This window comes from Notothenia rossii (assembly GCF_949606895.1).
Source record: "Notothenia rossii genome assembly, chromosome: 6".
NCBI lineage: Eukaryota > Metazoa > Chordata > Actinopteri > Perciformes > Nototheniidae > Notothenia > Notothenia rossii.
The window spans coordinates 18,193,551-18,218,706 of NC_136909.1; the positions used below are offsets into that span (position 1 = coordinate 18,193,551).

Here is a 25,156-nt window from a genome sequence, read left to right on the forward strand (position 1 = left end):
TCACCAGATGGACGAGTGTGGAATTGTGATGGACTTGTACTTACATGATTACTACATGATACATCTTAAATGTATTTACATTTTTATGACAATTTTGCTTTCGTTAAAGAATCTGATTACTTTTTACACCATTTTAAACAACAATGGTTGTGTGTGAGCTGCCGTTACATACACAAATATCACACCAGGACTCAGAGATAACTCCTGACCTTTGATGTCACTCACATGGTGATTACTGCTCAGACAAGAGTAAGTGGGGAAGTCCTTTTTTCCAAGAAGCGCAAGCAAAATGTTTCAGAAATGCACCACAGATGGATAATTACACAGATGAGCATTTGAGGCCTCACATTAACGTACGTGACAACACTTCCCACTTACCACACTTTGCATCCGGCATGTAATGATATAAAAATGTAATGTCAAGAATTTCCTGCCGAAAACAGTTGATATTCATGATATATTCCAGATAACAATCAACAATTTGCTTAACACTTCTTAAATGCCACTTGAACATAGCGGAATATGTATGGCAAAGAAAAACGTTTTTAGTGAAAAAAAACTAAAAACAAATCTTAAATAATGGTATTTGTAAAATAAATCAATAATAAATTAGGAAACAAATAGCAACATTCTGTTCTTTCTTACATGATAGCTCCGGTATTTGTTTTTAAAGAGGCCCCATGATTCTTTTCTTTTTTTACCTTAGTGTGTAGTGTTTCTCTCCCACAAACTCCCCCACTGCCTGAAACACCTCAATTGTTTACTTCTAACAGAGTGACATCACTTTGTAACACTCACGCTATTATTGGCTAGTGCTCCAACACATTGCACATGATGGGCTAAGGGCTGGACATCTCTAATGGCTTACTTCCACTGCAGAGCCTCGCACGGCTTAGTACGGTATAGTTAGTCCTTGGTAGGCCAGGTTCACTTTATGCTGCGTTTCCATTACAGTTTAGGAACTGGGGTAGTAACTATAGTAACGCAGTGTAGGCGGAGCCGTGACGTTATCTTCGATGAAACCCAAAACCAACATCAGCCGTTAGCTGTTAGCCCTCAGAGCTCTCAGCTCCTCATATATACTGTATATTGCAAATTTCCCCTCTGTGGGACTAATAAAGGTATTCTGATCTGTTCAGAAACTAGACAAAAGTTAAACAAGTACAAACCTCAGACTGTCTGTGTCATGGCGAATACAGTCGCAGGTTTATTTATGTCTGTATAGGCCGTTGTTGTGAGTGTGGACGGTTGGAGCATATACAACGTTAGCTTAGCCGATCTCCATTCAGAAAACACGAATTTTAAAAGTTTTTTTGCCTGCTGTCTTGTCTGCAGACTTGTCAAAGCATTAATTCATGGTTTTTACTAACCGGTATCAGTATGTTGTTACTTCGGCATCATTTTGAAACGTGTATTACAATTAAATCACGGTAAAATAGGTTCATTTTGTTGTAGTTGCCAGCAATTCTCTCACTAGTTTAGCATACTCAGCCCGGTTGTTGGCCCGGAAAGAACCTCGATTTTGGAGAGCCAGAAAACTGTGAAAAGGTACCCGCTAGCCGGAACTACACCTAGTGGAAACGCAACCAAAAACGGGCACGGCACGGCACGCTGTAGTAGAAATGCGCCATAAGTGGTTGACTAATCACAACAGAGTGAACCAATCAGAGCAGACTGGGTTCTATAGGGCCCCTTTAAATCAGAATCTTTAGTATAATACAGAGCTTTTTCAAGTCACTCTTTAGGATATTCACATAAGGATAATGGAAATTTAGCACAATAAATAGTGAATGGTAACTTTCTTGCAACAAGCCGGAGCTAATGTTCCATTAACTTGCATAGAGCAACTGTTCCCACTGGCAAACACTCAGCCCTTACACATAATTGCTCTGACAGACAACAGAAACCAGCAGACTCTACTGACTGGAGTTTTAATGGATTTGACATCACTTTTATTTGCGTCTGTGAATGCCTATATGGCAGGCAGAGCATTAGGTTTAGGGGTCTGTGCACACACCCTGGAGAGGAGTGTAGTCAGCATCTACTGAGCAGGAAACAATGACATCAGAGTGGGAGAGGAGGAGAGTTGGGGGAGGGAAGTGTGCGAGGGAGAGAGAGAGTAAGAAATGCATTGCATGTATTCCAGCAGGCTCACTAGGTACGAATGGAAACAGATTTTAAAAGTCCATCCTGCTCTTTTCTCCTCACTCTCACTGAGCATGTGGACATCTAAACACCCCAGCAGGACATCTGACACATAACTGATGTCTGTGTAGCACATTAGTTTTCTATTATGGGCTCCTGAGTCACATCATTGTGTCTTGTATTTGTCCTTTAATCTCATCTGAAACCACATCAAAGAACGCCAACACAAGCACAGACCATAAACTATGAACAGATATGAAAAATCGCTTATGGAAGTGTGGTTTCGACACAGATAAGTGATACAAAAAAAGGGTTGGCTGAAATATTTTTCCATCCTGTGTGCTGTGATTCAGCAAGTCCACCACAGCCCAGTCATCTGGCAGCATGGGACCGGAGCCACGGTTCTGATTAGGCACAGATGTAGAAGCACTGAGATGCCTTTGGAGGCATCCCAAATTCATTGACCCATGACCAAAATGCCCCTCTCTATGATTGGTTGCTAATATCTCAACATTTCACTGCAGTGGCCCTGTATTGTGGCAAAACAATGGAGGAAAATATATTAGAATTTCTGCTAAATCATGCTTCAATTACGTGTTATTGAGTGATTTGTTTCCCTGATGAAAGACGAAGAGCAGGCAGAAGGACCTTGGACTGTGGCTGATACTTTACACATCTAGCCAGCACTGGTTCTCCGCCCCTAATGATGAAGCAGCAGAGAATCTTATGAGATTCACTTGAAACTAAACAACCAAATAAGGATTAGGATCAAATTTCACAGCGCTTGACTCACACTGCCTTGAAAGCTGAAGCACAAGAAAAGAGTTGGAAGTGTCCTAAGGATCGTAAATAAAACTTTAATGCCTGCCACTGAACAGGATTAGTTTTTTTTAGTGTAGATGAAGCCATTTTATAGTGCAATGATACATAAAACACCCTGTTAAAACGTAGCACCTGTGGACTTGCATGTTCTCTTAGAGATTTGGTCCTTTTAGTTGCAAATGTATAAAAGGGTGCTCTCTAGTGGTTGAATTCCAGAAAAGCTAGAGACCCACTATAAACCATTGTTGTGACTCAATTCAAACTATAATTTTACAGAATGATTATTGAGTGAGCTGTTTACAGTCGTTGCACTATTGCACCAAGAATAGCTCAAAAAAGATGTTGATGATTTTTGAAGAAGATTAATCTGAAACAATGTGCACTTGTTTAGTTGTTTAATCGAGCAGACATTAAAAACATTTTCTTCTCAAATGTTAAAGGGGCTCTTTTAAGCTAATTTTCAGTTAATATTTGTATGTTGTGGTTCTACTGAGACATGTTTATATGCTTTAATGTTCAAAAAATTCTTTATTTTCCTCATACTGCCTGTCCTGAAGCACATATTTTCACCCTCTGTCTGAAACCAGAGCTCAGTCTGCTTTGATTGGTTAGCTGGCCGGATCTGTTATCCCGCACCTTAGCTTATCACTTACAACATGCTGGAGCACTGGCCAATAGAAGTGCGAGCGTTACATATTGATGTCATTATGTTATGGAGGTATACAAACCAGTTCAATGGAGGCGTTTCAGGCAGGGGGGGGGGGGGGGGGACACACACACACACACACACACAGGGATTTTAGTCTTTGCGGGCCATTTTATATGCAGAATTTAATTAATAGGGCCTCTTTAGGATTTGCTTCTTTTCTTTTTGTCTTCTACGTGACTGAGCTCTCAGGAATTTGTATGCCTTTTTTACACTTGAATCAAAACAATTAAACACAATGAATCATTTAATGGAAGAGTAATCATCAGAGATTAATAGTTTAAATAACTTTAAGTTGCAGCCATAGAAATGACAGTGGTGGTGAGAAAGCTTCAGATCTTGGAAAACGAAATGTATTAAATCTTCTCTTTGAGAAATGTAATTGGCTATGAAACCATGCTGTCACAACATGGCAACGTACATCGATCTGTAAGGGAAAAAACGATGTATTTATCTATAAAAATGTGTATGTAATGTGGAGTTGATGGACAGTACATGTATAATTATTCATTAAATTCAATAAGAAGTCACACAGAAAATATTTTAGTTTTTTAACAGCATTTATTTAGCTTTCTCCATACGATACATTTAATGTACAACAGCACATACTGTATTCTGAAATAACTCTCAGTATAAAATAGGGCTTCTACAATCAAGGTACAGTCATAAAATGCTCTGAGGGACATGACGACGACGGCAACAGTAAAACACCTTCATATAAAGCGCAGGATATTTAAAGAAGTGATTGTATTTGCCGAGCGGCTGAACTTCACACCACACCTCTCAGAGCATCCGACATCCTGCAAGAACCCGTTTTCTTTTTTCTCTTGGTTCTGGTTTCACAACTGAGGAGATTTGAAACGATAATCAACGCATAAGAATATGATCTATTAGAACCGCTAAAAATATAAGTCTTGGTAATATGAGCTGATAAATCAGGCCTTGTTTGGATACTGAATATATACCAAGGTCAAAGCATACACTGTATTATGACTCCTAATCAAACGTATATCTTTACAATCATATATTTATTTGTTTGTGACTGTAGCTGTACCCACTGGATTGTTTCTGAGTGTTTTCCAGACATCAAACATTTAAACACAGCAAAATGTATACTGTACTATCACTGAAGCCACAAGAAACCCAGCTTTATTTCAAACATCAGCCAATTATAGATCATTTAAAAAAGGATTTTATCATCTGCAGATGAGCGCGTGTGGGCCTATATAGTGTCTATAAATGTGTCTTTAAATAGATTACACATAACATTGACCAGCTTTTGTGTTAGTTTGCTATACCATAGTGCTTCAGGAGTAGATTATACAATATATAACATGTCCAAATGGTATGAGAGAAGGCCTAGGTACAAGGAAACGTAAAAAAAAAGAAAGAGTCTGACTGAGAGGCCAAACAAACGTCAGGAGAGAGAAAAGAGAGATTTGTCTCAAGTCTTGAGGTAAGCAATGTGTTTCAGTATAATGCCCTACAGACAATCATACAGTTACAATCATTAATTCTCTATATACAAACTTCCTGATTTACATACACAGTACTGCGCCTCAGTTTAAAAATGTCATAAAACTAAATGTGAAATCAAATATATGGTGCAATTTCTTTTTAGAGGGAGGACTCCACGAAGTTTAATGAGGTGGGCGATAATGGACATTTTGGCTATTGAAGATGGCCTGTTTCCTCTTGCATACGTCACACACACTATCAAATATCTACAACAGTGCAAATTTTCCTGTTCGATCAAAACACTTGCAAACAATTGGCTAAACTACATCAGCTCATTTTTTGAAGATATTTCGTGGAGAACGGAGATGGCAAACTATCCGAGTGGACCATAGTGTGTCTTTATGTATATACCCTTTAGGCCTGCATGTTTTAGGGGGTCACGTCGACTCTGTTTACTGCGTTACATGAATGGAGGAAGTCTAATGTGGCACGGTGGCTCAAATGAAAGAAAACAAAACAAAAAGGAAGCCAGGACAAACCAGCGCTCTACCCCTCGTGGCTCCACTGGACGTAGGCACCGTTTTTTCTGTTACCTTCTTAGAAGACAAGGGTGAGCTCAATAACACGTCAAGCCTATCCCACATCTCTCCGAAACGTACGCTGCGCCACCTAAATGTGTGTCTACTGAAGGAGGCCTGATGCAAATACGAAATAAATGTGCTATAGTAGTAACAGTTTGCGCACCCATTGACACTACGGACTGTAACTGAGACATGACATCAACAAGCTTTACGAAGAGGAGGAGGCTATAGGATGCTACAGTACTAGTGCTACCTGAACATGCTACAGATCAAGACTACAACGATGGGGGACGGTTTCACATAAGCACAAAGAAGGAACCAGCTTTGCTGAGGAGCTCTACCCATCCCAGCCGCCAGCTGTGTTCAAAACTAACATCTGTTTGGTTTTTTTAAACAAATAATGTTTTCTTAGTTTATTGGGTAAATTTTGCCCTAAGAAATGTTCTGTACCATTTTTTAAAACGACAAAATGTACCGTCTTTGCAGCTTGATGGATCAAGTACTTAGTAAAGCTGGCTTATTGTGTGCAGAGGAAAGCACCCCATCTGTAGTCAGTTCCTGTCATACAACAAACACGCACGCACACACGCCCACACAAACACATTCACTCGCACAAGCGCACAAACCCTGAAGTTAGGAACGATTTCCATCGTCACACAGCAAAATCGTTTTGATTATCATTGAGTGAGAGCTGGGATTGCATACTGTACCATACATCTCCGAAGAGAGGCACCCTTCATCAATATCAGCTCATTCATCACGTCACACACACAAGCGTACACACACACACACACACACACACACACACACACACACGCACACACACACACACGCACACACACACACACACACACACACTGGAATAAATGTTTAACTGTCAAAGAAAACATACAATCACATGCTTTATAACGGAATGTAGAGAAAGCTCATACCAGACCTTCGATTTTATCCGGGAACGAGCCGAGCGCACAGACTCTGTTATGACGTGTCTCCTTGGCTTGAACCGCGAAAAGATTTTCATACGTTCTGGTGGGGTAAATCAAAACCCTTCCAACGGCCACAAAGTCATCAAGTTTCATAACAAAGTTCTACAGTGCTTTAACATAACTGTGAAGTTATGGTCCGCTGTCCCTTCAGAAAAGACTAAAATAGTTTTGTTTTTTTATTATTTAAAATATATTCCCCCACATTACGTGGAAGCTCTGGACCTAGTCTATCAGACCCCTGGCGACACACACCATGAAACACCTGGCTCTACCCCCCATACATCTGGGCTGAGCGTCCACATCTTTCACAAGACATTTCATTAACGCTCTAATAGAGAATGCATGAGACCGGACCTTCAAAGCAGGCTGCGTTCAAAGTCTATTGTGTTAAAATCTTCTGTAACCTCCCTGGGTTTTTCGATCTGCCGCTCCCCACTCCCACCGAGAGAAAAACCTGCCTCTTTCCCCCCTGTAGCACGGCTGGAAACTGGTTAATGTCTCTAGTATCACCATAAAGTTAACAGAGCGTTTGACAGTATGTAAAATGAGCTGTTAGCATGCTCGTGTGATGGCGCTATATCTCAGAGCGAGGGAGGAGAAGCCCCTCCCTCTTCTACTTGTTAACACCCTGACTGAGGGACCCTAGGGACACACAAGTGTACGTTTTGGACATCTAGGCAGGTTAGGATTTAACCACAAGAATTTGGCAGCTATCTATTTGGCTACTAAATTCACAGAAAAGTGCAAAAAAAAAAAAATCACTTGCTGTGTTTCTAACCTGCTTTAGCTCCTTATAGTCAACTGTTCTATGTTTTAAAAAAATAATAATTTAATCATTAATAACAAAAAAGAAATCAAATATAACTCCGAAAGCTTAATCTGATCAAAGTGCAGCACCCCAGCGTCAGAGGAAGGAGTGGAAGTGTTTGAATAGGTTCAGATAGCAGGTCCTAGATCAGGGACTGGTGGGGTTTATCTCTGAGAGTAAGCCACTTGCACACACTGCGATAGATGCACTCACAAACACGATTGCTCACACACACACATACACACACACACACACACACACACACACACACACACATACACACACATACACACACACACACACATACACACACACACACACAGAGAGAGAGTCTAGCTTAGATGAGTCTGGCCTCTCCCTCCATGTCTGGCGGTAGATCACACACTCCTGTGAAGTGCATCTCCTTTCCTTTGCTCCCCTGTCCCGACCCGGCCCTGGCCCCGAGGCTGGGAGAGGGCTGCTGGGCCTGAGGGTCCGGCGACGTCCCGCGGGGGGCCCCACCTGCCCGCCTCTCTTTCAGGAAGACCTCTAGTCGGCGCAGCATCTGCTTCGGGTTCTTTTTGGCAAACAGCTCCACTTCTGCAGGGTTAAACAGACAGACACTGAGGGACTCGTGCCGGGAGGACAATCTGTGTTTAACTGAGCTCCTGCAAACTGAGTATTGACCTATTGACTGATACATTTAGAAGATTACAGGAAAACATTGATACCACAACTTGCATCTATGAGCATTCAATACCAAGCAAAAGCCAGCTGGCAGTTTTCCCCCCCCAATATTCAGTCTGAGCTTCATTTTAGGAAGAAAAGTTTCTGTATGTCAATGGGACCCTAAGGGCTAAATTAAGGACACAAAATAAAATGATTGCAGGCATAATTAAAGGGTTTGATTTGTCTCAGCACTAATACAATAAAAAGCATGATTTCAAAGTGTTAAGTTATAGTACAAACGATATACCATTTTCTTTACCTTTTAGTACAAAGCCAGAGTCTACGATGGTCTTCTGTTGGGTCTTCCACAGTTGGTACAGGTGCAGATACGTGGCAACGTAGAAGTCATTGAGCACACCGACCACCTGCTGACGACGATTGCACTCCCTGATAGACCAAAGAGAGAGAGCATTGGGGAAGAGGTCGTGTGTGACAAAAATATTGCAAGCCAAAACTCAAGAATGAAGAGAAACCAAAGTGAGGAGCAGTCACTCACTTTGACAAAGCTTCCTCTCTGAGTACTTGCAGAGCGATGCGGGTCATGTTGATTGACATCACACTGAATGGAAAGTTCTAAAACCGAGGAAATACACAAGGAATTTTGAGTCCACACAGAATACTTTCAGAGGTTACAAGAAAAAACAAGATCGTCTTGAAGCTGACTTTATTGATCCCTGAGGGGAAATTCTCCTTTTGCTCTAGATCTTTCTGCAGGGAGGTCAAAGGTCAGGGTCAGCTTACAGCAGCTCGCCGGCAGTGGGAGGTGTTTCAGTGTCTCTGGAGGATTAGTGAAATATGATTCCCAAATCAAATACTTGCATGCACACATGAGCTGCCTTTGGTACGAGCTCATTGCCCAGTGGACGTGTGTCTGAGCTGCGGATACCTGTGTGGGGTGTTGTGATAACTTGTAGATGTCTCTAGCCAACGGTAGAGTCTCTGGGTCCATCACAAAGTACAGCGTATGCATCAGACCCAGGAAACCAGTGCCACGCAGGTCAGTGGCTGGGTCTGTACCTGCAGAAACACAGAAAAACATGCCGTTTACTTGTTTAGAGTGGACATACTTCATATTGCTAGACTTTCACTAATGCACTTTACATTTCTTAACAATGAAAAGCTATAAAATTGTGAAATCAAAGAGCAGTTCACTACAGTGTAACATTGCAGCTGAATGATGAGCGCTGCTGCTCAAATTTCACACAATCATTAATCTCCTCCGTTCTCAAGTTTCACTCCTCCAAACACAGGGAAGCGAAGGATCGACAGATGAAGCGAAAGTAACTGATATTTGGAAATGAGAATATATTTCAAGAAAGCCCCAGCAAACGCCCAATTGAATATGAGTATCCACAGACCTGAACCTATATGTGCAGTATGGTGTGTGCAGGAGTCTTACCCTGAAAGCCGATGTTTTCCCAGTGCGCCCCGAAGCGAGGACAGTCCAGCCTGCTGCCTATCAGCCTCTTATAAATGGTCTGGAGGACCCGCATGTGGACGGTTTGGCTGTTGTCCACATGGCCTGTAGAAAAACACACAGATATATAGGAGTCAAAATCTATGTTATTTTTAAACCAAAAACTATTACTCGATATGCTTGTTGAAACGATGTTGAGTCGGCACTGACATCATATAGCAAACGGTGACTGTATTAACATGGAATCGTTTTTAAAGAAAAGGGACATGAATAAAATGGAGCACAAAAAATTAAAAACTTCAAAATCTGTCTTTATTTTCATTGTAGAGAAAATATACTTAATACAAGTCTCTGAGTAACTGATTTACTTAACTTATTGTTAACAATGATAACAACAGGACTTGACAGAAAGTCAGGGGGGATGTTTGGTTAGACTCACACACTAAATTCAATGTGTTTCTGACAAAACCAACAACACTCATGAGTTTGAGACACAGCTAGCAGATAACACTGGCAAACACACACTCACACTGTGCGATGGCAAACACCAGGTCCCTCTCCTCCAGCAGCTCTCTGTGCAGCCGTGGAGGTCCGAACAGGAAGTGTGTGATCGCGGCCAGACCGGTCCTGCGAATGGTGGGCTGGATGTTCTTCTACCGAGAGGTAAAGGGGTGTGGGGAGGTTTTAGAGCTATCAATAGAAATAATCCACTGATACATACAAATAAAGTATATGATTCTTATTGAAATAAATGATCAGAATGACCAATACCATTATTTGTATCTACTTTGTTGCTGTAAGCACAGTATGTGTATCCCTCTTTTATACAAAAACACTTTTTAGTTTACCCCACACACGGCTGACATAGGTCTTTATTTGATTTCTAATGTGCGTTTCTTTGCTATGTTATCTTGGTGTTGCTTGTGTCTGCTGTTAATGTAAACTTTCACAATGAAATGCTTCCAGCAGTTCCCTTTCCATCCCTGCAAAGCTTTTATTGTGAAGAGTGTATGCATATAGCAAAACAATGTTCAACTGGTAGATGTAATGCTGTGGAAATGTGCATTATGCAGAATTTCTGTTCCAACAGACTGATCCCCCAGCAAATATAGAGCGTTGGCTGTTATTGAGATATCAGCTTATATTTGAGAGTTTGGTTATGCAGCGTTTCATACCAGCAAATCCCCGAGGTCTGTGGTCTGGAAGTACTGCAAGGCTTCATTAAAGGAGATGATCGGGGTTGGGTTCGAGTCCTCAGTGAGAGCTGGGGGATGTTACATACAAATAAATCTTTATAACAGCAACTTACAGACTAAAGAATTCATCAATCTGAATGCAAACGGGGGAAACAGGGAGATGCTTCTGACCTGGTTGGACGTTCTCCAGAGCCTCCCACTCCTCTCTGGCCTTTTCCAACTCCACATTTTCCTCTGTAGAGAAGATTTTAAGTTACATGGTATATATTTCATTTGCTGACGCGTTCATCCAAAGCGCCCTGCAATCAGTGCATTCAACCATGGAGAAGCAAACCTAAAAAGAAATAATCCTGCAGGTACATTATCAGTAAGCGCTACTGCATTGGCTTCAAATAATGAAAACTTTTGTAAGTGCTACGTGCAGAAGAGAAACATCTTTATTTATTTTTTGGACCAAGGCGCAGTGGAAACAGATTTCACCAGTGCCGATATCAATGGGGAGCTCGTTCGATCGTTTTGGAGCCAGGATAGCAAACATGCATGGTTTTGTGAAGGCGTCTGATTTGCGATGGGTTGATGCAGAGAACAGTGCACGTGCTTGAGTCTATGATTTATCCATGTCCAGCATGTAGGGAGGGCCTGATCCATTCACTTCTTTAAAAAACAAGGTAAGAAAACAAACTAATAAACCCAATTGTGACACAAACGCTCACACACTAACGGGACTAGAAGCACTGATGAGGGGAGATGAGTAATGTGCTGTGGTGCATCGGCTGACACCCCTCCAGTTCATCCTCAGTCACAAATCCCTCCTGTCTAACACGCCTGCATCACTAAGAGGGCCACTGAGACCCTCTGCTTCCCCGAAGCAGGTAACCTGCACCCCTTGGGAAAGGCTCTACCTGGCTGGTATCTAGGATACACTTCTCACATTCCTGTGGGAAGAGGATGTGAGACAATAGAGAGGTTGTGTGAGAGTATGTGTGTGTTACCTGCAGGCTGAGGCTGGTCCCCTCCGGCTGCCAGAGTCTGAAGAAGACCATTCTGCTTCAGTGCTGAAATCTGGACAATTACCAAGGAATGGATTACATTACATCTAAAAGGAGGAGGGAGATGTTGGCTACAGTCAGATACTTAGGATGAAATTGAATTACCGGCAGGGATCTGAGTGGTGCGCTGCCGTTGGTCTGCTCTTTGACATTATGACTAATTATCAGTCCGTTCATGACCTGAGAAGAAAGTTTGAATTGTTCATTCCTAGATAAAATACTCGCAAGGAAAAACTAATTAGAATAAATCAAGGACGTGATTTTTACTCACAGGCTTATGGTTGGAGTGTCCATTGGTGATTTCCTCTAATGGTTTACATTCATGGGACAAACCATTCAGGCCCTAACACAAGAACAGCAACACAGAGCAGATGCTTCAGACAGGCCCACAATGTAAAGCCTGTGCAGCGCTCACAGAAGACAGGCAATTCATTATCATGACATGCTTCTTTATATCCTCTTTTTTCTGGCATCCCTGAAATGTAAAACTAACTTGTGAAAAATATTAATTAAAACAAGAAAATGGTTGCTAAGACTTCAGTGCTTCTGTTTTATAAGGATGCTTCCTCTGCTGGTAGTAAAGGTGGTAGGTAGATTAGTTCATTTCAAAAGGTGCACTCCCTTTAGGGAAAGCCTTTCCTGCCCTGTTACGTTGCATCCAGCCAAGCAGGAGACATACTTATACAACTGTTTACATAGGAAGCAATACTCAAGGATAGAGGCCATGGAGCAATAAGTAATGTTACGGCTAGGAAATCAAGCTCGGGATGAGAAAAATGCCCTCTCAGCTGTTGCCAAAGCAACATGCCAAGCAAGTCGGTCCAGAGATTAGAGCTAACGCCGAGGGTGAACTGTTAACCTTAGGCCTTAAGTTAAACACATGTGACAGAACTGCTTAAACTAATTAGCTCTTAATTGTTTATAATACAACACTGTGGAGCAGGAAAGGAACATTTATCCGTGAGTAGGGCTGCAACAAACAATTGTTTTTTATAACTGATGTTTTGTTTTATCTAGAAAATGTCAGAAAATAGTAAAAATATCCATCTCAGTTTCTTTAAGACTGATGTGATGTCTTGCTTGTTATGTCAGTCGGACTCCCACGGATATTTAGTAAGGTACAATCTAAATATTTAAGAGACAAAAAAAGCAGCTATTCAGCTTTTTTTGCATGAAATATTACTTGAAAGATTATTATAAAAGTTGGAGTCAATCCATCAATCATCTTATTGGGTAGTCACGCTGCATCTCTGTACCTGAAGTTGGCTACCTCACTATGGCAGCAGCGATAAAGCGCCTACTTTGATCCTGTTGACCAACACAGCAGGTGTTGCCTTCAGCCTTAATGGTGTTAGCTTGCTGTCAACACAAACACTGGAATAAGATTAAACGATCACAAACTCTAAGACTAAAAGGTAAAACAACAGTACCTCAGTGTGGGGTGTGACATCAATGTCTTCTTCCATTGCATATGAGTGTGTTGGCTGGCGAGCGTGTTCCTGATCCCGGCCTCTAAAGGCTGCTGTAGTCGTGGACGACGATGGGCTGAGGAGCCGATGCAAGGACCACCATGGTTTCTGTATTGTACATTAGTAGTGACAGCAAGTATTTATGCACTTCTCCTTCATACACACAGAACTCAACGTCCACAGTCCCCCTAGTGTGATTTCCACAAACTGTCACTGGCAGAAGAAATCCATAATGTGCACATCTGTGTATCCGCGATGATTGTGTGGTTTTTGATGGCAGCTTTGTTTTATTAGCTACTCTAAAGTGTAATCTTGAGTGCGTACGCTGATAGGAATGTGCAGGTATCAGTCTACAAGAGCTGACGGGAGGAAATTGCAATCCATCAATGCACAAGTTTCCTGGAAACCTGCCTCCTTCCTCTCCTCCGCAGATCTTCTTGGCCACTGGGTCCACTCCTCAGCTCCATCACACGTACACAGAAGGTGGAGGATGACATTGCTTTTCAGGACTGGGCTCTCCCCGTCCAGGAGTCTTCATTACTTTGGCACTCAAGAGACAAATCCAGTGCACACATAGAGGTACCAGTAAGGTTTAATTTACTTGGCTGGGTTTATTGTGTCTTTAGCCTCACATGAAACATCAGCACGCGTCCAACGTAAGATGAGAAGGTTTCCAGTGAGATGGGGGTCATGGATAAGAGTTATTGAATGTTCAGAGTCCAGAGCAGGGGCTGTCATATGTACACAATATCTGAAAACTAAAACAAAAAGAATCATTAAACTGCACACATAATTCAATATTATTAACATGATTGTTCATATAACTTAAGAAAAATGTGAAACAAATAGGTTTAATCATGCCAAAAATAATTCTATCAAATTAGAACTTTTAGCTATATTAACAAAAAGTGTTGTTTTTATTGTCTTTGTATGTCATTTTTCACAGAGCAACCCACATTTAGTGGCCCTCAAAAAGTACATTTACTCGTTTACTATACTTGAGATAATTGTACTTTACTTAATGCCATTTTTTCTACACTACAAGAAATTCAGTTTTTATTTGACCACCTTTATTTGAAAGCTTTACAAGTTTAGATTGTACATACATAACATATAAAGAGTGTATGTAATTTAATGCTGTTATGTATTAAAATATCATTAGCACGTTAAATCGTCAAAAAAATGATCTCAAACAATAAACAGCTGATTTGATGTTATCAATAATTGAATTATTCAACTGTAAAAGACACATTTGTGTTTTCCATTACGTACTTTAATTTTTGACATTTAAGTGTGTCAAAATGTGTGCAATGCAGTACAATAAAACGAATACATTGTACTACTATAAAACATTACATGGAAATAACTATGTACAGTTGATTTGTAATGGAGTATTTTTACAGTACAGAAATATTACTTTTACTCGATAGGATCTGAGGACTTCCTCCATTACTGTCTGAATCACAGCAACATTTTTTTGTATGCCTAAAATGTGTTATAGTTTACTGTCAAAGTCCAGCACTGCAGAGTCCATGCTCAGAGCCAGGACATACATCTGAAAATGTTGGAAACAGTCCAACTTTATCCGATGACAGTTGAACACATCGCCGCTTTGACAGCTACAGTAGCAACCTCGGCTAGCTTACATTATGATAGCAACCGACAAGCTAGCAATATGTCAGCTACAGTAGCAACCCCGCAGGCACAAAGACGCAGCTACAGCTTCTGCTCAAACAGACAAATCACTGCTTGCAAAACCTGCATGCAAACCAGCACTTAGAAAACACATTAGAAAAAACAACTCATGTTAAGTGTCATGAATATCAAGTGCACTGAAGTAGCTGAGACGTAGCTAACAGAAGAAAAGCCAGCTGTCAGGCTAACTAACGGGCTAGCTGTAGCTCTATTGAACTGTAACGGGGATGGAGTCCCAAATCCGACAGCACCATACGAATTAAACTGCTTTTGTCTCCAAGGCAGATTTAAAAAACGCTACAAAACACTGCGTGGTATGGCATATCCGAAAATATTACAAGATATTATAAAGGGTTTTAAAAGTACCTCAGTTTCTGACTGTTTCTCCCTCCAATCTCAGCTTCCCTTCCCCCGTCCAGTGGCCAAGGTAATTTCAAATGCATCATGGGAATTGTGGTTCCCTGTCGGACTGTAACTTCATTACGTCATGCTCTCTCTCTCTCTCTCTCTCTCTCTCTCTCTCTCTCTCTCTCTCTCTCTCTCTCTCTCTCTCTCTCTCTCTCTCTCTCTCTCTCTCTCTCACTTTCACAGATATTGAAGAGAGGAGAGTTGTGCGACTTCCTTCCACTCCTCCCTTCAGCACAGATTCTCTTCTTGTTAAAATACAGTAAAGAGAAAAGTATGAATGTATTCATCATTAAATGGTTTATAGTACACATTTTTTAAAAACCCATTTCTCCAGAAAGCTTATAAAGTGCAATTACTTGTTCCTCAAAAGCAGCAATGTAAAGTAACTCAGTAGATTTAACCAAGTACTGTTTTGAAGTAACATTTTGAGGGATTTGTACTTTACTTGAATATTTACACATTTTACTACCCCACTAATTCAGAGGTATAAAGTATAAAGTATAAAGTAATGAGTACTTTTACTTTTATTAATTTAAGTATATTTTGATGTTAATACTTTTTGTACTTTTACTTGAGTAACCTTTTGATAGCAGGACTTTTACTTGTAACAGACAGAGTATTACACTCTGGAACTTCAACAAGGTTCAAGGTTCAAGGCTTTTATTTGTCATACGAACATAGCTACAGTGTAGTTATGACGATGAAAATCTTAGGTCACAGGCTCCTCCAACAGTGCAACACAATAAAACAGAAAAAGAGGAAAAAATAGTGCATCAACTTTTACTTAAGTACACGATCTGAGTACTTCTTCCACCTCTGCTCAAATAAATAAAAGCTGTTGTTTGGAGATGCTTTTCAGTCAAGGACGCTAGAAGAAAAAAAAACTGAGATTTAATAAGGGCTGTCATCAGTGCCAGGGATTTGATGTGACTGCCAAATAGCATGTTTTGTCTTCCTGTTCTTATTATACAACGTATTCGGCAGTGGATCATTCTTCCCCCAGATTTTCTCCACTCCTCTCCCTTTAAAAAAATAATGGAACAAGATCTAAAAAGTGGCAACAACTTTCCTCACATCTGCTTGTGTTCAGATTTTGAGGGATAATAAGCAGATGTCAATTGTTACCCTGTTGAACATTCTTTCAGGGCAAAAACATGTTTGTTTTGCATTGCACAAGGCAGCCCTCTGAACTATTCTGCTGAAATGTGTATTATTTAGAGGAAAATGGAGTCAGGATCAACCAAAGTGCACATTTATCTACAGGTCCTTACACACCAAACTGACACCAAAGAACACGTCCCGATGGAACGTCGCCTCACGTCGCCTCACGTCGCCCCACGTCGCCTCACGTCTCCTGCGTCTTGGCCATGTTTCGCACTGGAACACACCGCAAAGACTTCAGCCGACGGCCAAGTTGCACGTATGAACTGCGTATGCGTGAGTGGCAATAACTCTCCTTACCAGCAGGCGGTAATGTGTATTCGTCATTCAAAAGAGGCAACAACCGGAAGGCAGACTGCGTGATAACCGAGAGAAGAAGAACAGACTGCGTGATACAAACAAACAACAAATAGCGTGTGCGTTCGATTTTCACTCTACAGCGAAAAGCTCATGGGGCTTTCCCGAACTTGTGTCGAGCTGGAGTTAAATTAAATCTCAGATTTGACTTCTAAATAGTTTGTTTGGGTCCCTCACTTCTGTTTCGCTTCTCATGCACTGATTCGCTAAGCTGAACAGCCAATCAGAGTGATTTCTTTGGCCGACAGCCTCCCGATTCAACATGTCGAATCGGCGGCGGAAGGTGTCGGCACGGCCGAAAAGACACGACGGTGCAGTACACACCGAAGGCCCTGACACACCAAGCAGTCACCAGAGAACTCGCCAACGCCAACTGTTGCGTCGCCGTGTTCTCCTGCGTCTTGGCAATGTGTCGCACTGGAACACACCGCAAAGACTTCAGCCGAGCACGTACGAACTGCGCATGCGTGAGTGGCAATAACTCTCCTTACCAGCAGGCGGTGGTAGTTTGTATTCATCATTCAAAAGAGGCAACAACCGGAAGACAGAGAAGAAGAACAGAATGCGTGATATAAACAAACAATAGCGTGTGCGTTCCATTTTCACTCTTGTCCATCGAAAACAAGTTTTGTGTGGTACTGGAGCTATCAGCCATTGGAGTGTTGCTTGTGGAAGACATTCTCAAGCAACAGTCTCTCAAGAGGCGGAAGCGATCAGAGTGATTTCTTTGGCCGACTGCCTGTGGCTGATGCATGGCGGCGGTGGTCATGAAAGGCCAAATAAGGCGTGTCACGGCCGACGGTGCGGGACACACCAAATTGAGTTTGGGCGACAGGGCACGCTTCGTCGTCCAACTAACGAAAACGGCCGATTTCGGCCTGGTGTGTCAGGGCCTCAAGACACACCAATCTGAGTAGGGCGACACAACGCTCATCGACGGCCCGATATCTATCAACATCTATCGACGCCGAAAATCGGCTTGGTGTGTAAGGACCTTTACGCCTCTTACACACCAAACTGAAACCAAAGAACACTTCCTAACGGAACGGCCTCCAGATTCAACATGTTGAATCGGCGGCGGAAGGTGTCGGCACGGCCGAAAAGACACGACGGTGCAGTACACGCCAATCTGAGTAGGGTGAAAATCGGCTTGGTGTGTAAGGAGCTTTAGGCCTTAATTCAGAAAATGAGTATATAACAGCCTACCAGGTTACAGTCAGCTCGCTTCATATTTCAACTTTAGCAAGTGCGACATAAAGTGAGACATCTATTCCTCTGCACTATGCATGTAAGAAAAATTAGCTGTTGCAAAACGTTTTGAATCGACACACAAGATAGAAAAAAAGGTTATACAACTTGCATTAATGGAAGACAGATTTCCTGTTTGGGATGAAATCCACCGTTACTCGATCTTGGGGAATGTGCTGCTGGCTCTGAACGACAAAATGCTCGCTGCTGGGTTTTCTTACACATCTGAATTGCCAAACACCTGCTCGTTTTGGCAAAATGTCAGTCTGAAAAGTAACCCATCTTGGAACAGGAAGACAAGCCATGTATCTCATGATTTGAAAAATATACTTCGAATGTATACTTCTCCTTCCTGTCAAAGTGGAATGATTGTGCAGTTGCTATTTAGTTTCTAAGATCAGTTCTCGGTCTTCAGTTTTGCTTGTGAATTTTCTTTCCTATAGGAGAAGAATTTCAGTAATTTTTTGTGTTTTTTTATTCTTTATCTTTTTAGTTAAGCTTAACCATTGAAATGTGTTATGAACTTTTATTAAGGTTCTTCCCATGCTTTAGGAAAGGAGAGAGTAATCATTAACTAAACAGCATCATAAAAAAGCATAAAAACATAAACACCAATGACTGTGCAATTGTTTATTTTATTTGCGGTCATTGCAATGGCATCAGCGCAACATCAATAAATAAAACAGTAAAATAAAGGTGCAATTTCTCAGCAGAGGAAGGGCAACAAGTGGGGGGGTTATTAGATGGAAACAATGTGCCGTTTGTTCAACGTTTCACTGCACACGTTTATGACAGATTATCTATTAAAAAGGGTATGAAAAACATACAATTTCCAATTGAAACCAACATATTTTCCTAAGATCTCAGACAAGCATCATCTTCATCCGATCTCCTTTGATACATTCTGGATTTGCGTAGTGGTACAGTAGTTGTGAGCAGATTTCTGTGATTTTTTAATGAGCAGGGGTTGCTCCTCTGCCACTGTTGAGCGCACTGTGCCAAAGCTCAAGAGGCGCTTTGTGTCAGCAGGCATGAGCCATCTCCATAGAAACGTTATTAGCCATCCGTTGCCGGAGGTGATTGGCAAAGTCCACCTGCGTCTGAGAGAGCACCTTGTTTATGATCGTCTTCGGGATCCAGCCCTGCAGATGACAAAGACTGTGTTAGATCTGGTTTTTAAATCTTAATTATTGTATTATTTTAATTGTAATCACTGTGGTTACTGTGGGAAATACAAAGGTAGACACGGCAGGTGTACCTTTAGATCTATGCTGAGTAACCAGGTGAACTTGGTCTTATTTGGATCTTCAGCACAGGGCTTCATGACTATACAGGTGGGTCCATTCTCCGCTCTTAAAAATAGGATGATTTAAATGTAAAAGTCGTACGGTATTCCCATTACTCAATTGCAAACTAGTGGTAGACATAGATACATAACATACTCCACTCATGGCACATGAATAATGTAATATGATGCATGCAGATATCACAACAAATAAACAATGTGGGCACTTACCTCACCACCCCCCTCTGCTCGGGCATTTTCGCGTGCTGAGTGGACATTCCTGCCAGGAAGCAGGAGGAGCCACGGCGCTTGGCACAGCGGACGCTGACAAAGTCCCTCGGCCCCACCACATTTCCAGGGGTCTCTGCAGCGACCTCATGGGTAACCATTGTGTCCTGGCCGATCTTTTGAAGGATCTGTTGAACAACATTGTGAAAATCTATCTGTTTCCTTGTATATATATGATATATTTGTCTGGTATTTGTGTTTTAGACTGAATTTAAATCAGCAGACGAAAACTAGTCATTTCAAGATATTTCCTTGACTGGAATTGACATTTTTCAATATTTTCTGACTATTATACTAAACAATTGTTCTACCAATCTTGAAAATAATTTGGCAGATTACTCGTTAATAAAGGTGATTTTAAATTACAGCCCTAATTCCAACCCCTTGCGCTGTATCTCTCATACCTTAACCTGTTTGACGTTAGGGTTCCACTCCCCCATTTGCTCCATATTTCCCACCAGCTCCTGGTACAGATTGTCAGGGTGTTGCTCCAACATCACCTCCAGCTTGAACACCTTCCCAATGTCAGGCAACACTTTACTCAGGACTTTGTCTCCGTTTGCCTGAGGACGGATGCCAATTGATAACATTATGTTTACATTACATATACTGATCAAAATGTTAAGTTGTGAAAGTCAAACCTTTGTTCACAAGGTGGCAGCAGCTGCAATGTTTGAATTTATTCATGATGCAGTCAAATGCATTATTTTATTCTGTGTGTCTCTGTACTCACTGCGACCGTTTCAATGGTCCAGCCGTCCTGTTGGCTGAGGATGCTGATGGCCTTCTGCAGTGCATCCTCACCTTGTTTCAAATAAGACATCTCCTCCTCGCTGTAGCCCTCCTCCTCTATAATCCGAGAACCTAGAGAGTAAAACATTTCAATCCAATTCCATTGTTATGTTTCTGCGTTTTTAGGAGAAATACCTCACAAGCAAATCATTGTACTATCTGTTTATAATTCAGACTTATGTGCAGTTTCAATGGCAGCGTTTTTTCTTCTGTTTCAAGTGTTCACATGTAAGTACTCACTGAGGAGGGAGCTTCGTCGGCGGACTTGGCTGATCCAGTTGCTCGGGCCGGGACCTGCCAGTCGGTTCAGCTCATGGTGAATGGCCACCATGGCATTCTTCCTCAAACCTGGGAGTAAAGTTAAACAGTTAGTAGAGTTCTAAATCCATGGATCTATTACAGTATACCCTGAGATTCTTCCTTAATTGATTCATTTAGCCACTGATCTGGGCTCCATGCAGAACTTCATAAATACGATGCGTTTTTAAGGAAAGGACGGAAATAACTTGGCGAGTGAAAAATCCCCAATGTCTCTTTTACTCACCTGTCATGTTCCTCGTGTGCAGATAAGAGATGCCAGCACACAGTTTGAAGGTTGCAGGCAGCATTTTCTGTTCTCGTAGCTTTAAAGATAATAATTACGTTGGGAAAGAAAGTCGATCAAAAAGATGCAAGTTTGACTGAGCTGTAAAAGTTCTTGAGAGAAGTCAACCAAAGGCTGAGCGTGCTGTAGAGAGGACTTCAATTTCTATCTGTGGAGGTTTGAAAGTGCCTGTATATATAGGAGCATTGCCCACAAGGCCGTGGGGCTATCACCAGTAGGCTAGATAAACACACACATCATTTCGCTGTTCCTACGGCCATGTCGCCAAGGTTGCCCGGCAGACACTACGAGCGTGATTCAGACTCCCACAAACACTGTCAGATAACGTCCTGTGCCGGGGCCCACACACACACACACACACACACACACACACACACACACACACACACACACACACACACACACACACACACACACACACACACACACACACACACACACACACACACACACACACACACACACACACACACACACACACACACACACACACACAACACTCACAAACATCCACATACCAGTGTGAGATATGAGAGACTTCGGTATTGAGGGTGCCCAAGAGAGAGGTCATTGGGAGAGACCCTGAGTGACTCATACATTCCTTAATGGTCCATGACAACCTAAAACCTCATTGGAATTTGAGGGCAAAAAGATTTACACTGGGTTTGGTTCTTCCCTTTTATGATTGATATCTTAGTATGAGCTAGAAGCTGCTTTCATTATCACTGAGTGGAAATGAGCAGTCATTAACCCTAATGTTCTGTTTGGGGTCATTGAAACCTGAGATCCTATGTAACAGCCACAAAAAAGAAACATCACGCAGTGTTGTACCTTGATTAAAACTGGTTTGGTCATAAACACGATATTTGTATTGATATATAAGAAGTCAGCATTAGAATTGGACTTATTTACTTCTGTTTGGAGTTCTAGAGAATACATTTGTGTTGCTGTGACCAGTTATTACATTCATATTATGCTTTAATGTTCAAAAAGGTATTTATTTTTCTTATACTGCCTGTGATGCAGTACCTCTTTTCACCCTCTGTCTGAAACCAGAACCAAGTCTGCTCTGATTGGTTAGCTGGCCGGCTCTGTTGTGATTTGTCAAACGCTTAGAGATGTCCCGCCCCTTAGCCATCAGGTACAATCTTTTGGAGCGTTATATAGACACGCGATTGTTACATAGTGGGGAACTTTGGGATTTTAGACCATTAACATGCACAAAGACCTTTATTACACTACAGGAAAGGGTACACCCCAAAAAGCATAATAGGGCCCCTTTAAGATACTTGTACTTTACTTGAGTATTGCCATATCCTGCCTCTACAGTATATGTTTCTACTGCACTACAATTAATAATTGTTAGCATTTACTTTTTTGGTTAAAAGAACATTAGAAGACTATTTTCTTAGATAATATATTTTTTCTCTCTTACATATTTGGGTAATTGCTATGATTTCTTATGTGCATGGATATAATGATCCAGAAAACAGGTCATTACAGTAAACAATCATGTACAGTAAGCTCAGTCAAGTTTCCTTTTGAAAGTGTAGGTCAAACAAAAGTACTCAGTGAGGGTTCATGTTGTTCAACAGCGACCCTGTCGGTTTTTCCATTGCGGTTTGATTTTTCAAACACATCACTTTTCATATTACCGACATCTAAACACCGGCCTTAATTATTGTGTTGTGAGAATGAATCACCCTCTGGAAGTTTTTCCAAAAGTCTTGCCTAATCATCAAGCGTAACCATCTGTTAATAACATGTTTTATCAAGCCTCTTTTCACAACCTTGCTTTAACTCCGTCCAAGACCAATCCAAACTATCTAACAGCAACATTGCCTCAGCAAGCTGCATGTCAGACCTGCACTCAGAGTCAACAGTGCACATAACCACAGGAATGGAAACCTGTCATGAGGGTAGCAGGTCATCTGATAAGTGAGCAGAGATAACAGGAACAGATTAATAAATCCCCAAGAAATACTGAAGTCACCTTAACCTGCAACCTCGCCCTATCTGGCTAGATGGCATGAATTATCCATCAGTCGCTGTGGCCTTCTGCAGGGGGAGTTTTCTCGTTTAATAACACACACTCTAGCCTACTCTCTGACACATTACTCAGCTGCAGAGGACAGGACCAATGTCTCTGGTACTGTAAAGCTCTTTTTTTTCTGAGACAAAGAATCAGCACCCAAAGTGGGTCATATGCTTGTTTCTAATGACTTCCAATTTGACAAGAGCAGCATTATGTTTTAATGAGCCTCAGTGCTGGAGCAAACTCCATTAATCTAATGTGGATACACTGGTTTAAGAACCTGGAGAAGGTTATTAAAAATGTGTCCCTGAGAAGTAAGTGCCTTTCTGTAAGCACTTTAACTCTATATGTGCAGACAAATGAATTTATTTCAGTGCTGAAATGTATTAAAAAAAGGTTGTTTGTGTTTAGCTCCTTTAAATTGTACTCTGTTATGGCACTTATGGTTTCAGACTAGAATAGTCCATAGAGTTATCCATAGTTATTGAAGTATTTATTTGTCTCGTCCCATGTCTGCACCTGACTCTGGATTTCATTTGCAATATAATAGTCTTACAATGGGTCATTTGTCTTATTTGCAAGTAATGCAAATATAATCTTCCTCTAATACATGTAGATGTATTCAGATAATAAATATTCCAGGAGGCTTAAAGAAAATTCAGATTGAACATAGTAAAAAACTTTAAAATGTATAGTGTCCGTCCAAAAATTCTTTTTTACTTATAGTGAAAACTACCCTTGGATGATGGGTTAGTAGACTAAAAGCTTTAGGAATCCAAAGTACAACATATAATAAGTACCCTGTATCAATATTGATGGAAAACAAGTGACATTTTACCTTTTTAGAGAGGTTTAGCAAAAGAAACTCCACCCCTGTGGCCATTCCATTTGGGTGGAAATGGGCGTTTTTGCCGTTTCTCTGGAACCCATTGTTCGATTTTGATGATTGACATCTCTTTTTAACCGCTAGAGCCAATGGAATCGAGGGAAAGTTCCACATAAACACACAGGTTACCAAATAAGGAGTGAGAGTGACGCGTAGCCAAAACCGGAGCTGCAACACACCCTGGTGGCTACCATTAGCAGCTAATTTTATTCTCCGATTTTTGCAAAAAAATTGAATTATGGATTATCGATACTTTTTTCAAAGTGACAGACACATTGGATTAACATATGGATTAACCTTCAGCCGCGTTTTTTCTCGTTTTAATTCCATTGAACACAACTTTTGATCAGAATAACAGCTAAGGTGAGCATATCTCTGTGTTTTGCTACCTAAAGCTACATCGTGTGTTGTCTGTATTTGCTTCCTGTCACGAGTTCTGATCGCTCAGTGATGATCCTTATACTTCTATAATCTGTGGACTCTCAGGATGTTATCTAAGCTTGTTTGTGCAGATCCAATTAGTATATCGATTGGTATAGCTAGAGTTCTGTGCCAACATGCTTTAAGATTTTTTCGCACAGGGCTAATACAGAGGCTCAGCGTTAGAAAAAAAAATCATCAGTTAGCTGAGTTTCTTCCCGTTACATGGATATGAAACATTCATAGTTTATTAAATCTTAAGAAGCCCTCAAACACTGTTGCTTGCAGATGTTGTTTCGGACCCGCGGAAGGGTCCGTGGGGTCTAAGAGGTTAACTGTAGTTTACAACAAGGGGTCTATATTTTGCACTCTCGAAACCTTATGATGTAACTGCTCAATAGCTGTCTTTAAATGTAACTGTGAGGATATGTTGTATCCCTAATGTCTCTTTTCATAATAGAAAATGGTCATGATATTTAGGTATTGAAAAACTGTAGAGTACTGTGCCTCTAGCAATGAGAGCTGCGCTGCCTGTTGTTCCACTGACATGAAGAACTATGTAGGAAAATAATATCTCCAATCATTTACACGCTTTTGACTATGACCAAATAAATGTTGTGTGGTCTCAAGGA

At 41.2% G+C, this 25,156-nt stretch overlaps 2 protein-coding genes across 2 annotated transcripts; both read right to left on the reverse strand.

Moving 5' to 3' along the window:
- Positions 1-4,214: 4,214 nt before the first annotated feature.
- On the reverse strand, positions 4,215-15,562 carry elmod3 (ELMO/CED-12 domain containing 3). The gene is made up of 13 exons (XM_079687580.1): positions 15,407-15,562; positions 13,307-14,103; positions 12,148-12,219; positions 11,982-12,056; positions 11,820-11,889; positions 10,999-11,061; positions 10,807-10,895; positions 10,161-10,284; positions 9,614-9,736; positions 9,101-9,231; positions 8,711-8,787; positions 8,474-8,601; positions 4,215-8,085 (listed from the first exon to the last, which is right to left on the reverse strand). Exons 2-13 carry the CDS (start codon positions 13,340-13,342, stop codon positions 7,844-7,846), a joined length of 1,230 nt encoding a protein of 409 aa, XP_079543706.1. The 5' UTR covers positions 13,343-14,103; positions 15,407-15,562; the 3' UTR covers positions 4,215-7,843.
- Positions 15,563-18,829: 3,267 nt separating this feature from the next.
- Positions 18,830-21,378, reverse strand: star (steroidogenic acute regulatory protein). The gene is made up of 7 exons (XM_079689119.1): positions 21,124-21,378; positions 20,820-20,927; positions 20,521-20,651; positions 20,192-20,350; positions 19,731-19,915; positions 19,473-19,566; positions 18,830-19,356 (listed from the first exon to the last, which is right to left on the reverse strand). Exons 1-7 carry the CDS (start codon positions 21,185-21,187, stop codon positions 19,237-19,239), a joined length of 861 nt encoding a protein of 286 aa, XP_079545245.1. The 5' UTR covers positions 21,188-21,378; the 3' UTR covers positions 18,830-19,236.
- Positions 21,379-25,156: the final 3,778 nt, after the last annotated feature.

Coding starts and splice junctions, on each gene's coding strand:
- elmod3 (XM_079687580.1), bottom strand. CDS start 13,342: ATGGAAGAAGACATTGATGTCACACCCCACACTGAG. Junction 8,788..9,100: donor TATCACAACACCCCACACAG/GTATCCGCAGCT, acceptor CCTCGGTTTTAG/AACTTTCCATTCAGTGTGAT. Junction 8,086..8,473: donor CTCTGGCTTTGTACTAAAAG/GTAAAGAAAATG, acceptor TTAACCCTGCAG/AAGTGGAGCTGTTTGCCAAA.
- star (XM_079689119.1), bottom strand. CDS start 21,187: ATGCTGCCTGCAACCTTCAAACTGTGTGCTGGCATCTCTTATCTGCAC. Junction 20,652..20,819: donor CCGACGAAGCTCCCTCCTCA/GTGAGTACTTAC, acceptor TTTACTCTCTAG/GTTCTCGGATTATAGAGGAG. Junction 19,916..20,191: donor CTAACGTCAAACAGGTTAAG/GTATGAGAGATA, acceptor GTTGTTCAACAG/ATCCTTCAAAAGATCGGCCA.